We start from the raw sequence: 13,719 nt of genomic DNA on the forward strand, positions 1-13,719 counted from the left end.
TCCATATAAATCTGTGATCAATCCTATTTGAAACTTGCCGTCTCCTTGGCTTCATCAAATTCCTTTTGCAGTGAGTTTTATATATATACAGGTGTGACTTACTGTTAGAAAATGCTCCTTTATACTTTTTGTAACTAGATGGGGGAACTCGCTGAAACTCCACAGGAAGGTGATGAGACTGAAGTGAGTTTTGGATTTGTTTTGTTTAAAAGGCTGGATGTGTATAAGGGTAACAAGAACACACAGTTGTTACAATATTTATTTATTTATCTTCACTCTGTTAGGAGACTAATGTCAGTTTATCCCATGCTTCATCTTTGCATTCCTAACACTTCATCTGACCCAGCTGGTATTGACCAGTCTCACAGACAGGAAACAAGCATGTGGAGCACAACGGAGTCTGGCAAGTCCCCATCTTTCTACTGAATACTAAAAGTAGGTTGGTGTAATCTGTTTTAAAATGATCTGTTTTTAACATTAGCGTTAACTAAACATTTAGCATACACATCCTTCAGCCCTCGACTAACGGAAAAACTGAGAGCTCTACTTTAGAATGACAAGATTTTTTTATTATTATATCACTAATAAAGTAACAAAAGGATGGTGGCATCAGAGGACCTCCTGTGATCTGTACCATCTCTTGCAGTCACATTAGAAATGATCTGTAAATCAATTTGACAGAGTTCATCAATTTGAGCAATATATGCTGGATACACACCCAGTTCGCATGCTGAAAGGGATGTTCAAATTACCTTAGCTCAAAATCCATTCTGCTTTTTGTAGAATGTTGTGAAATCAAGTGGAAAGAATGAAACACCGTCAGTGAAAGAGGGAGAGTTAAACACCAGCTGACAAGAGACTTGTTACAAGCATTGGCAATAGTAGAGCTTTGCATTTGGTTTGTATGCTGAGTGCTGTGTACCAGGAAGAACATCAAAAGAATACTTTTAAGGCAAAATAAGGTATAACTCCTTGCTCTTTGATAGTGTGAAGGGCTGCAGCAAGGATGGTGGCTCTTGGAGGCCTGTGGTTCAGGTCGACGCAGTGTTACAGGGGTAACACCATTTTGCCCCTGACAGGGCAGCTGACTTTTTCCCAGGATCTGGGGTATCTGTAGGGCAGCTGCAGCTATTGCTGTACTGTTTTGGAAAGATGAAGACTGTGGGTTTAAATGATAGTGAGTTTAGTCCTGGTCCTGTTTTGGAAAGATGAAGACTGTGGGTTATAAATGGGTTTAAATGATAGTGAGTTTAGTCCTGGTTCTGTGTATCACCTCGGAGGTTCAGCTTCTTGTGTTTACATGTTCTAAGGTAGTATCTTTGTTCTAGCTTTAGTATTTGTCTAATGAGAGACACTTTTCATCATCTGAGGTATAATGTTTCATGCATAATTACTCCTACTGATTACTTTGAAAAAATTAGAGATTTTATATTTGTGAGGCAAAAGGAAAAATAATACTGTAGCTGAAATCTTCACTTTATTCACAAGCCAAACGTAACCCAGTAATTCACACTGCCAAGTTCCATATGCAGCACTAGCATGTTCTGTCCCCTTGGTTTGCAAGGACTGGCTATGCATGTGTACTTCACAAAAAACCTGCCAAGTACAACTTTGCTCTTTTCAAGGGGACAGTTTTGTACCCATGGAACGCTTCTCACATCCCAGCTTCAGTGTGATCCATGATCTCTGAGATCAGGAATGACCTTGGAACAGTGGAAGGCAGAGATTTTTGCAGGTACAGTGTTGTAATCTTTTTGGAAAGTATGGCTGGTTTTGTAGTACCTGGTAGTGTAACTTCCTGATTTCAGAAATTTGGTCATGTTGTTTCAAGCCGTTGTTGCGTGGTTTGTAGTCTCGTCTCAGGAAGGTTGCTCCTTCAACCTCGTGCGGGACTACAAGAGGCAAAACAAAACACAACCCCTCCAGGCTTAGCTGGTTTCTTAATTGAAAGCATGCTGCTATAGACACTGATTTTTTTTATTTCTTTTTTTTTTAATAAACTTTGCCCTCCTTCCTCCCACCCCTAATTAAAAAACAGCAGCTTGATAGCACAGCAGCAAATGCACATTAATATCAAACAGAATTTTCACTACCATTTTCATATTAACATGAAATGTCAGAATGTTAAGTTAGCTAGATCTGCACATGGGACCATTCTTGCTCTTAAAGGCTTTAGGCTGGAACAGAGCCCAAAATTTTTAAAAGAAATGCAACATTTCCAGATCAAATATTAATTACATGCTATATAGAATCATATTTTTCAAACAAATTTTATAAATAAAATGCTAGGCCTTTCAAATCATCAGGAATATTAATTTTGGATTTGAAAGATTATGAAAGATAAACAACTACCTAACTGTGAATTAGAAAAATATTGGCCTAGGTTGCATAAAAACCTCCTTTAAATAAATACCGTAAGTTTTCACTATGAAAATTCAGTGGCATTGTACTTTAAAAACCCATAATGAATTACCCATCCCATTAATGATAAGTTGTTTTTCACAAATCACATACACATACAGGAAGTCAGATGGCCAAAAAGGCTATATACTGGGTTCATACACATTTCCACAGAAAGTACTCTTGATACACTCTGCTCCTTCATCGTAACTTCCAGACTGTTGTTGCAGTTATCAGCTGCAGATCCTGTTACCCTTTGCCTCTTGGTTGCCTTGCGATCCCAGAAGGTCCAACACCTCGAAGGCTTGACACAGTGGGTGACTGTGATGGCAGTTTTATGCATTCATCCCTCAGACCACTGGTTTAATCTCAGGGTGATTTACAGTGAGTGGTTCTGGTTTCCAGTCTGGTTGAAAAAAGTGAATATTGAATGTCCGTGCCCAGTTCTCAAACACTCGTTTCTCTGTGATGAAACGATGATGACTGCCCTTTCGTCCCCGCTCATGTGAAATGTACATTGTGCATTCATCAGGTCCCAAAGGTTCATAATAATGATAAGGTACTGAAAGATGATTAGGATCCCTGTGGAAGAAAGAAAATAGATGGAAGCCTGAGATGTTCTTCTTTACTGATTGAAAAGATGCTATCTTTAATAAGCTGATGGGCTGAAATCCACTTTTTCTCCCAGTTAAACTAAATTTCTAGGTAGCATATATCAGAATGGGGCAAGGGTGTTTTCTTTGCTCTTTCTATTGCTCTCTGTTAATCCCCTCCTCCAAGTTAAATAAAGGACAGCAGTAGCTCAAAAACAAGGGAGAGTGCTGCAGGGCTGTGTTACTACTCTGAAATTTGAAGCAAACTGTTTAAGAGATTTAAATCTAGATTGTGATTTGTAAAAAGCCTCGCAGAGGTATTTACTGAACTGCAGGAAGAAAGGGAAGGGGAAGATACAGGGGAGGTGGTTATCTGTGTCACATCAGCTTAGTTGAACGTTCCCAGTATGGTGCACGAGGTTCTGAGTGCACAACTTCTCATTGAAGTTCATTGAAGTTGAAGTTCATTCTCATTGAAGCCTGTCTGCACGTCAGGTCGGTGATACAGTCTGCTGTTGCTCAGTTTATAATCAAACATCTGATGCACAAATTGGTTCTTTTTTATTTTACAATGGCAACTTTCATGTATCTAAGCTAAAAATTAAAACCATTCACCCATAGTATCCTTCTGACCTTGTGAGCCCATCAGCATTAACCAGCAGGAGATGCAGCACTCATGTGGTGACACATAGGATACACCAAAGACCAATTAGATATTTAGGATAAAGTTCATTTTAGCAGTTCTAACCTCAATGTTTTGATGTTACATTCTCTAAAAGACACATTTGTATTATAATAAGCCAGAGTGATTCATTACCCTTTTGTTTTATTCTCTACATTAAACTGTACCCATTATGTTTTTACTTTAGGCACAGGCATTTTGGGCTGACAAGAATTCATGCAACCATCTCTGTCATAAATTCAAAGAGAGCTGGCTGTCCCAGACAGAATAACCCAATTGTACCGATCTCCACAGTTGCTACCAACAAACTATTTTGTAGTGACAGAAAAATTAATCCAAGTATTACCATTTAGTGAAGCCTTGGAACTGCTCTATGTTAAAGCCCGAGCTGAACAGGATCCTAGTACAGAGCAAGAAATCTCATGCTGATTTGGGGCTGTCAGCTCTAATGTAGAGTTGATTATTTTCATTTTGAAGAGCTAATATTTAAGCTCATTTTCAATTGAATGCATCCACAATCTGTCAGTATTCTGTCCTGGTCATTATTTTTACTGTGTAATTCTGTCACCTACGCAATTCTCTAATTTTTCTTATTTTACCATTATCCATATTGTATATGCAGTGGTAATGTATGATATTGCTGCTGCTTTCCATTTGTACCTAAGATTAGTGTTTTAATTCAATCAATCTAGCTTCCTGGTAACACAACATGGTGATCAATCTTACAAGACCAGAATAACAATAAAATTACATTTCTAGAATAAGATGGATTCTAAATTTATGGTATATATTCTCACTGGAATACATAAGAGAGTGAAAATAAATCCTTTAATACCTCACCTATAGAAAATATCTTTGTAATGTAAAAAATACCCTTCACATAGAAATTTTATACTTTTTTTAAGCTCTAACTATTAGATCTCAATCTTCAATTAATTTTTTACATACTTTTTGATACATTGGACCTCATTATAATCTCTTAAATGAATCATTTGTATGGTTACTGTAAATCTAACAGGATACATTTAATGAAATTTATTTTTTCTTAAGAACTACTAAACAAATAGGCCTCTGCCTCTGTTTTAGACTGCTCTTCCTTTCTGCACTGAAACTGGATTTTACTCTTGTGTTCTCAAGAGTAAACCTATATTGCTTGGTGGATATTTACTTCTTTAAAGTTAGGATTAGTAAAGTTGAAATTGTATCTCCAACAGCTTTTGAACAAATGCAGCCACAGTGGAAATAAGTTAACTGCTCAGGGCCCAGTACTGCACAGTAAGGCTGCTGGCCCCGATACCTCCGGGCAGATTTGGTTGGGATTCTTCCTCCGCTTCCCCACCCCACTCTTTTTTTTTTTTTTTTTTGTAATGAAGGAAGGCCTGAGTTGGGTTTGCAGAACCTGAACTGGAAGAGCAAAAAGCAGGAAATTAATTGCTGTGTATGTCTTCCCTATTCCTTTGTTGTTCACTGAAATACGCAACAGATGATAGTGGTAACTGGAATCAGATTTCTCACAGAGGATCTGTACAAATGCTGGTCATTTTTTTTCTCTACATGAACCCCAAAGTATACAGGTACAGGGGGTAGGTGGATCAGATGGAGAGAGGAAATAGAGAAGGCTTGACAGTGGTCCTCCTTCTTCTCCCTCACTCAGGTAAATATTAATTTAGCAAGGGTTACACTCTTTTACCTCTTTGAAGTAACATTCTGAAGCCTGTACCTCCCAGAAAGTGCTTTATCTGTTATGTTATCAGTATTCTACCAGTGAGTATTTTAGCAATGGATTTCCCTTTTGAAGACAGGGATTCTACATCAAAGGCTCTGAAGCTTACACCAGAGTATCCTAAGTGGATGCCCTTAGCTACAGGCTAACAGGTCACTATATTTTGTGCAACATCCTGTCAGAAACAGTCCACAAACACCTGCTGCACAGAGGGAGGCAGAGGATGGCCTGGGCACCCTGTTGGGTTCAGGCATCTCCTGATGGGTGCTGCCAAGTCTTGTTTGCAGGTATACTGGCTGAACTGGAGATGAATTCAATGCAAAAATGAAAATGCTGGTGGCTTTAGAACTCTCCAGGACTATTCTGCAGTTGACTGAGGCTTTGAGGCTAAATTCCAAATGTATTTTGGATTTAGGAACTCTTGGAAGGCAGTAGATACCTAAGACTTTTTGACTGACATCTTTCTCCTATCATGGGAGTTCTCAGTTCCCCTAGATTGCGTGCTAGTAAGGTTTGGATTTGAACTCTGGCTTGAGTAACTACACCATAACCCAAATTAACTGTACTGTGTTATCTTCTAACTCTGCAATTAGCTTGTGTCACCAGCAAATGAAATGCATGACTAATTTCTATACGGAAATTGCTTGCCACCTCATTTATTAACGTTAAAACAGATGCTGTTTTATCACTGACTGATACTGGACATTAATCAGTATTTTGTCAGACTTTGCATGCATATTAATATCACAGCTGGGAGGAATCTACAAAAGTTCTTCTATAAAATACACTATACTCCCTGCCTCATAGTCTGCCAGCACAGCAACCATGTAAGTGCTTGTACCTAATGTCAGTCATCTACTGTTTGCCACTTCAGTGCACATTTTCCCACAGATGGTATCCCACCCACAGTGGAAGCTGAAAATACAGCGAACAGTGTTTGCCTCAAAAGAAACAAGGCATGAAAACAAGGCTGTCCCATATCACATTCTGGTCAACCTCTTCCTTTATCAGTGATGAGATGTTATCAATCAACCCCCTAAAACTATATGTACTCACATGCTTTGTAAAATAATTCATATTCTGAAGGGTGAATAAAGTGTCATTAACGTGTTGAGTGATGAGTAAGGTGCTGTGCCAGGACTATGAAGATTTCTAGTTAATTTTTTGCCTTCTATTCCCAGGATCCCATTTCCTTGACCTCCATATTAGCCCTGTTTTCCAAACTATTTATGCATATTTTTTTAATTAAGTTATTACAGTAATGAGGTGAGATCCAGGCATATGGACTAAAGGGCATGACTATCTCCCATGCAGTTTACAATTCTGTGGGCACCACTTCTTCCATTAAGCCCCTCATAAGCCCCAGGAAATGTAACTAGCAACAACCGCTTCTTTGCAGTTGATTTAAAACAATTGAAAGTGGAGAGAGGGAGGTAAGACAACATTAGATTTAAAAGCTGTACCCAAAGGAATAAATTAAAGGATTTCAAATGCCAATTTTCAGGCAAATTATCACAGATAGGAAATGGCCTGGCAGTCAAATTCTTATAGGAGAATGATCTGGTTCCATAACTGGAGCAAAAATTATTCATATTGGTTAAAATAAGGCTCAGAATTAAACTTTATGTTTCTGTGAGTTCCAGAAGGCACATGAAGAGAAGGAGGGTTAAAGAGAGCTCTTCTCACTGACACCCTGAGTTTTCCTTGTGTGCATGGGTACCAGAGATATCTGCAAGGAGCCAGCCTCTCGCTGCTGCCGGTACTCCAGTGGACAGGGGTTGGAGTTACTACAAACTGCGTTAAGGCTTGTCTGTGTCCTTCCCACTGATGGTGCTGAGCAGCCACAGAGAAACACAACAGCACTGCAGTGCCTTCAGGAACCGAGGTGCTACCTGTGCACCACAGTCTGGCTGCTGCTGGAGGGAGGAAAGAGGAAAATCCTTGATGTCCCAGTTCAGGAATGAGGCCTGTGCATACGGCAGGCTGCCAGAGGGAGCTCAGGGAGGGAGATGCTTCCCATCTGGGGTGCCAGTTTGCTCCAGCAAAGGCTAGGATCCAGTCCCTAGGCACTGGAAAAAATACAGCAAGATGGCTCGTCTTTCTTGTGACAAAAGAGCGAAAGGCACGAAAGCCACGCTCTCCAAAATCTTTGCAGTGCGGTGGAAGCACAAGCTTTCACCTTATTCTAGAATGTGCAAGTCAGATGTATTCAACAGCATGAGAGCCGTACCAAAGCTATTAACCCTTACTACAGCATAAATCTGTAGCTAAGTAAAGGGATTTGATATTACATAGAGCTTTGCTGTGAAGTCCTAGAAATTTATAATAATCAGGTCACCAATTCCAGTTCAGGTATAAAAATCAATGTCCAGTGAAAGTAAATAGAAATGAATCTAAAACACGTTGTTGCAATTAATAGTGACAAATCTTTTAGTCTGTACTCCAGACTCCTTCACTAGACTATTTTTCCTGCACGAGCAATTTGGTTAATGATCTTAAGCTAATAATTTGTAGCAGAATCAACAGTGTGATATTCATGATACCTTTGAGATGTCCTTCACGTTACAGATGTGATACTAATTTAGTTCCATGACAGTGATCACCCACAGTCATTACTCCACAAATTAGTACTTTAAAAAAAAAAATGGGTATCTGCTGAAGTTGTAGATCTGGTGATATTAACTATGAATAGAAATAAGATTTTTAATTATTATTTTTTTTAATCCTAATGGTGCTTTAGTTGCACAGCAAGTAAAGTACCTATACAATCTCGCACACACACACGAGAGAGGTAGGGTGGGGTTGTTTTGGTTTTTGGTTGGTTTTTTTTTCTTCTTCAAGTGGTAGATTTGTATTTTGTTTGACTGAAAACCAGGAAATATGGCTTAAAGTTACAGAATATTTCTTTATTTTTGCTATTTTATTTTGTTGTCTTATTTCTTCGAAAGGAAGCACTGTTTAACTTCTGAATGAGTGGCTGAAGAGCAAAGAAGGTTAACTGTATTTATGGCAAGAGACTCCTTTCATAGATCTTCATGGATAGCTCCTTCCAGACATGGCAACTACAGTTTTCCCCTTCATCATCTGGGGAATAAACCTGAAGTAAAGATACTTTATATTCTTTTGATTAAGAAATGACCTTTTCCCTTTTTACGACGAGGTAAGTGTACCATTATGTAAAGATTTTTTTATGCAGGCTGTAAGCATTAATACATCTATCAATGGTAGGACTGATGACAGTCTTTCTTGTGTTATAGTTTAATATTATATCATCTCTTTTACTTCAGTGTATCAATTCTATGAAAGCCTTTCATATGGTCTCGGTGACAATTTTAGTCTTCATTAAATAAACGGTTGTGGTGCTGTGTTTTTTTGTTGGTTTTTTTTTTTAAATTAAATATGTATCTAAACTAATCTGACTTTGCCTGAAAAGTTAGGATTGAACACTGCTTTACAGTGAAGTGCTGTCTTTTACATTTTTAGATCATCAGTTTATTTAAGAATTACTTCCATGTGCCACTGGAATACAGCCACTTCTGGAGTACGACAGACCAGCCACCTAGAGAAAACTGAAGAAGTGTGTCTTGGCCAACTGAAATCACAGGGGAACTGAAAGGCTGTGCTGTGGAAGGTAGTTATGTTGTCTGGAATATCTGATCTTGTTTGTTATTTTCCTTGGAGAATTCCTGATGAAATCTGGCAGTACATCACTGCATATAACAAACATCAGTGGTTTGTTATAATTTGTAGAACATCTTACAAAGTGGAATTTAGTGTTGACATGGGATCAGGACTAGGTTTGGGCACATGACCATATTTTTCTGAAAGGCCAGAGTGCTAGGCCTAGTCATGGATGGAGAGGTGGTACTTCAGTCAGCATGAAGATTACTAATGGAAACCAAATTTGTATGAATTTATACTAGATCAATGCTTTGCGTCATGTGGCTAACATGATTTTGGTCTAGTACCAGAAGTCTGTTTCCTGCTGTCACTGACCCACAGTAGGAAACCTTAACCAGCACCTTCGGCCCAAGTCCCGAGTGTGGCTGGAGGCACAACGCAGCTGTACAATGGACACAAGCCATTATTGTGAACTGCAGGAAGGGGCCACATAGCTTCCCCTGACAGAACTTGTGTGCTGCTTCTACCACTTGTGGCCCACACCCTGCATGACCAAAATGAGTGAATACAGGACTGTTCATCAATTCTGCAGGCCCAAATTCTGGTGGGTTTTTTTGGTGGGGATTATTTAGGAAGCCAGTTTACTGGACGATTCAGGTTTATGTGATAGATACACAACAACCTCTATTTGAGTTATGTATAAAGCTCAGTTTATAAACCAGTCACTGTGAGAACTCTGTTCCTCTATTAACTTGAGGGAAACTTTAAAAACAAATTATAAAAGTAATGTTTTCCAGTACTGCTTTTTTCGGATTAATTTCATGCCAATTATTGCATTACTTTTAGCTGATAAACATTTAGAGACTAAAAGAAAAAAACAAGATGGATTAATTCTCCCATGCTACAAACAAAATTTTTAAATATTTTATATAACATAATTAAATGCTGTTTGCTGTTTTCAGAATCCGATCTTGGGACACGTTAATTAATTGTTTTAAGAGGACTGAAGACATGTTGCAGAGAAAAAAAAAATTAAAAGATTCAGATATTTATCTTTAATGTTCAAACTTGTTGGCTAATAATGGTTCCAAAATAAATCCTACCTGCAGAAATCCGGTGGCACCATGCCATAAACATTTATCCTGTCACAGAGCTCTAATGCGATAGTCATTGTGAACCAGCCCGTGCTAAGCCAAGTGTTGGATATCTTCCTGAAAGCAAAAACATAATTAAGTTTCTAGGCTGACAAATAATTCTTGAGCTATCTGAAGCAATTTCTAGGCATTTGTTTTGCTCTTGTGAAAGATTATGAAAATTGGGCAACCAAGACTACTTTGCTCATTCATCTTTTAATGATTTTGCTAGTGTCTTCTGTCAGTGGACTAATCTATGCAGAAACTGCCCTTACTGTAATTAATTTTGGGCAAAGCAATGTTAATATTTAGCTGACCTTTTGGTAAGTTTACTTTAAGTGACTGAAACTTCATGTCCTATATTTATATTCTTCTGCTAGTAGTCTATGCACATCTATAATCATCTAATGGAGCTTACACGCTAAGTGCTCAGAAAGATGCATCACGAGGGATGAAGAGACTGCTTAAAAGGTGCCTCCCACAGCATACAGTCTGCTGGAGTGAGATCTGGCCTCAAGTGCTTGGTCTTTCCTCCCACCCTGTCCATGATTTGGTTTCTAGAAGCTCCCAGACACTCATTGGGACTGCTGGCAGGGAACTCTTAGCTGCAGCTATGCCTGTCCATTAGCCAGCCTGGGAAATCTTCATCCTAGGTGCTACCCCTCTGCCTGCCCTGACTCCTGTCCCTGCCTGGTGGGACCTTTGAATATAAATGACAGTGCTGCAAGGGAGCTTTCTAAGGCAGCTCCTTTCCTGGCCTTCTCTTTAAAGGAAGCACAACTGATCCCAGTATTATTTATGCAAAATAGGAGGTATCTCCATATGACTGCTCACAGATGTAAGAGATTTACAAGCTGTGCTTAAATTTTGCTGTATCACAGGTTCTTATCTGCAAAATGGCAACAGCAGCCTTTCCTCTTCCTAGCATTTGTTTGTCATTGCTGTTTAGTGGGCAGGAGCTGGGGACTACAATGGTTACTGGTTGCCTGGCACATGCACTGGAAATCCCAGTCCTGTGTTAAGTTCCTGCACTGTCCCTGTGCCAGGGAGAGCTGGCAGTCTTGGAGCAAGAGGGTCAATGAAATGCCAGTGAGGAGCATGTCTTAAAGGTGCTGTAAAGGCACATTTGGGGGCAGCCCTACAGGACCAAGTCAGGCACCCCTCTTAGAAACTGAGGCACATAAAGTCAGGTGTTTGCTCCAGAGAAAGTAATTTCACTCAAAGGTCTCCTTTCAAATACTGTTAAAGAAGGAGACAGCAGGTCTCCCTAATGGCTTCTCACTCAGCTAGAAAAGTCTCGCAGGAAGATGATCAAGCATATGTAATCTGCATCCCAAAAAGGCCTCAGATTCCTGATGACAGACTGTCACAGGGACTGGCTCTCCTTTCATCTCTTACTAAAGCTGAGGCACCGTGAGAGCAAGTGAAGGCTCCTGGACGACTTGTGCACTGTGTCAGATTGCACTAATACGGAACCTACATTAACCCCATTCCACCACACCTATATCTGCTTGATACCTGTAAAATTTTGTGACCCCCCCTCTCCCCCAAAAAAAAAAGCACAGCAGAGAACATGACCATCAGAGCAGTCACCTGGGAATCCCAGGCTCTGACCCCAGTTCCAAGGCCATCTTTTACAGTTTTACCCAGTGACAGTGGAATGCACAACAGTCCTGGAAGCAGGAACCTGAAGTCACAACAGCCACTGTAAGCAAGCACCAGCACTCACAGTATATAATTCAGCAGGCAAGAGCCCACCATGCAGCTTCCCAAGCTAATGCTGAGCAAGCTGGTTCCATGTAGGTCATCTACAGGGCAGTAGGAGGGAGATGTCTTGAGCACTGTCAGACTGAGGAATGCCTTGTACCAAGGTTTCCCATTTCCTCAGTGAATTAGACTATTGCAAAGAAAAAAAAAAAAGTGGTGGTATCAGTGCTGGCTGCTTAAAAGGCACTTCTAAACATAAGGGAATTCTTTAACCAAAAGTGCCTGAAGGATGCTGGGGAGCCTGGGTAATTTGTCCTGTCCTTTGTGGGTCATCTGGTAATGTATGAACTCCTGAAACGTACATTTTCACTGCTCCTGACATACAGTCTTTCAGGGTAAGCTAGCATTTGGAGAGTAACGTGATTTAAGCATCTTATTAGTTCCAATTATGGGGCTTTATTTATTTTCTGAATTTGCACTTAAGCTTGTGGGGGGGGTGGTGCAATTTATCACAATGTCATAGCTGGGTCATAAGCTCAGCAGAAGCCTTCAGGCACTGCAACAATACAAAACAGTAAATAATCATCTTTGGCTCAAAATTCTTAGGAAAGGGAAAGATAGGGAAAAGCCTAAAAAATTTGCTTTCCTGGCACTTCAGAGCTTCTGAGCCTATGAATCGCTAGGTAATTCAGGAACATGTTCAGGCTAAGAGTACTACTGCAGCTTACACAAAGCCACTGTTTTAGGTGCCTAAGACCTTACACTCCAAAACTGAGGCAGTTACTACATACAGACCATGACCCAAGTGGCTGGGCTTTGAACAGGTCAGGTAACCTGCCTAAGCTGTCTGCCAGGTTAGTTTTGCTTTTGCTTACATATACTTATATTGTAATTTAGTGTTTTCAATAAACAGGAGAATAACTGAATTTAAATAAACTAGCTTAAAAGCTAAACAATGAAATAAAGACTTATAAACTTATTTAAGTACCACTTTGGCCTCTTTAAGTACTGTGTCTGTAGGACAGCAATACAGAAACAGGTTGCAGTGCCTTGCCTTTTCATAAGAGATCTGAACAAGAGCCCAACAAAAGAATACTGTTTTTATACCTAATCAGCTGTAATGAAAGAATATGAAGAACTGTCATGTGCTTATTAGGGGAAATTATCAGATATTCTTTTATATGATGAACTAACACACTGTGCTGATAATTCTGTAGTGCACACTAAATTACAATTAAAGGCCTTTCTGCTCCACCAAAATCTCATTTATAATCTCTATGGAAATACTCTTCCTGCAGTTATTTCATTTATGCTTCCTTTATCTAATTACTATAATATTGGTTCTGAATCATATTTTCTTAATGTACCCTTATTCAATTATAAAGTTATTTTCAAGTACAGTTACTTTATAATACCAAGTATATTGCTCTGCAGCCTTTGTCATTCACCATACTATTTAACTGGTAATGTTTTCTGAAGGTTTCCCTTAATTTCAAAATCAGCTTTTTTTTGAAAAGCACAATACAACCAATTACCTTTTTTCTCATCATTTTCAAGGCAGAAATGAATGGTTTGATTATTGCAACCTTGCAATCAGGCTTCTCTCTCCCTTCTTTGTTTTTTGCAGGCAATAATGTCAAGAGCTCAGCAGAAACCTCCCAGTGAACAGCAACATTCTGGACTGTACAATGTTCTACTCTTGCCCCCACAGCTACATAAATTTTCTTCCCTTACAAATTCCTTCCTACCTATGTTTCTTTTCATCTTCCCTCTCTTTTTCTGTGCTGCCTATTCATTTATTTTCATCTCCTGTTTTAATCTTCTTAGTCCTTCAAGTATGCTGAATGTGCCCTCTAAAGG

At 39.3% G+C, this 13,719-nt stretch overlaps 1 protein-coding gene across 1 annotated transcript in view; it reads right to left on the reverse strand.

The window, feature by feature from the left end:
* Positions 1-2,106: 2,106 nt before the first annotated feature.
* Positions 2,107-13,719, reverse strand: part of ST6GALNAC5 (ST6 N-acetylgalactosaminide alpha-2,6-sialyltransferase 5) — a 13,526-nt gene continuing 1,913 nt past the window's right edge. Inside the window, exons 2-3 of the mRNA XM_029084676.1 lie at positions 10,123-10,230; positions 2,107-2,982 (exon numbers count right to left, since the gene is read on the reverse strand). Of these exons, the coding sequence (XP_028940509.1) occupies positions 2,751-2,982; positions 10,123-10,230 (340 nt within the window). The 3' untranslated portion in view covers positions 2,107-2,750. The remainder of the gene's footprint in view (positions 2,983-10,122; positions 10,231-13,719) is intronic.

Source organism: Antrostomus carolinensis, unplaced genomic scaffold, assembly GCF_000700745.2.
Source record: "Antrostomus carolinensis isolate BGI_N321 unplaced genomic scaffold, ASM70074v2 scaffold8374, whole genome shotgun sequence".
Classification (NCBI taxonomy): domain Eukaryota; kingdom Metazoa; phylum Chordata; class Aves; order Caprimulgiformes; family Caprimulgidae; genus Antrostomus; species Antrostomus carolinensis.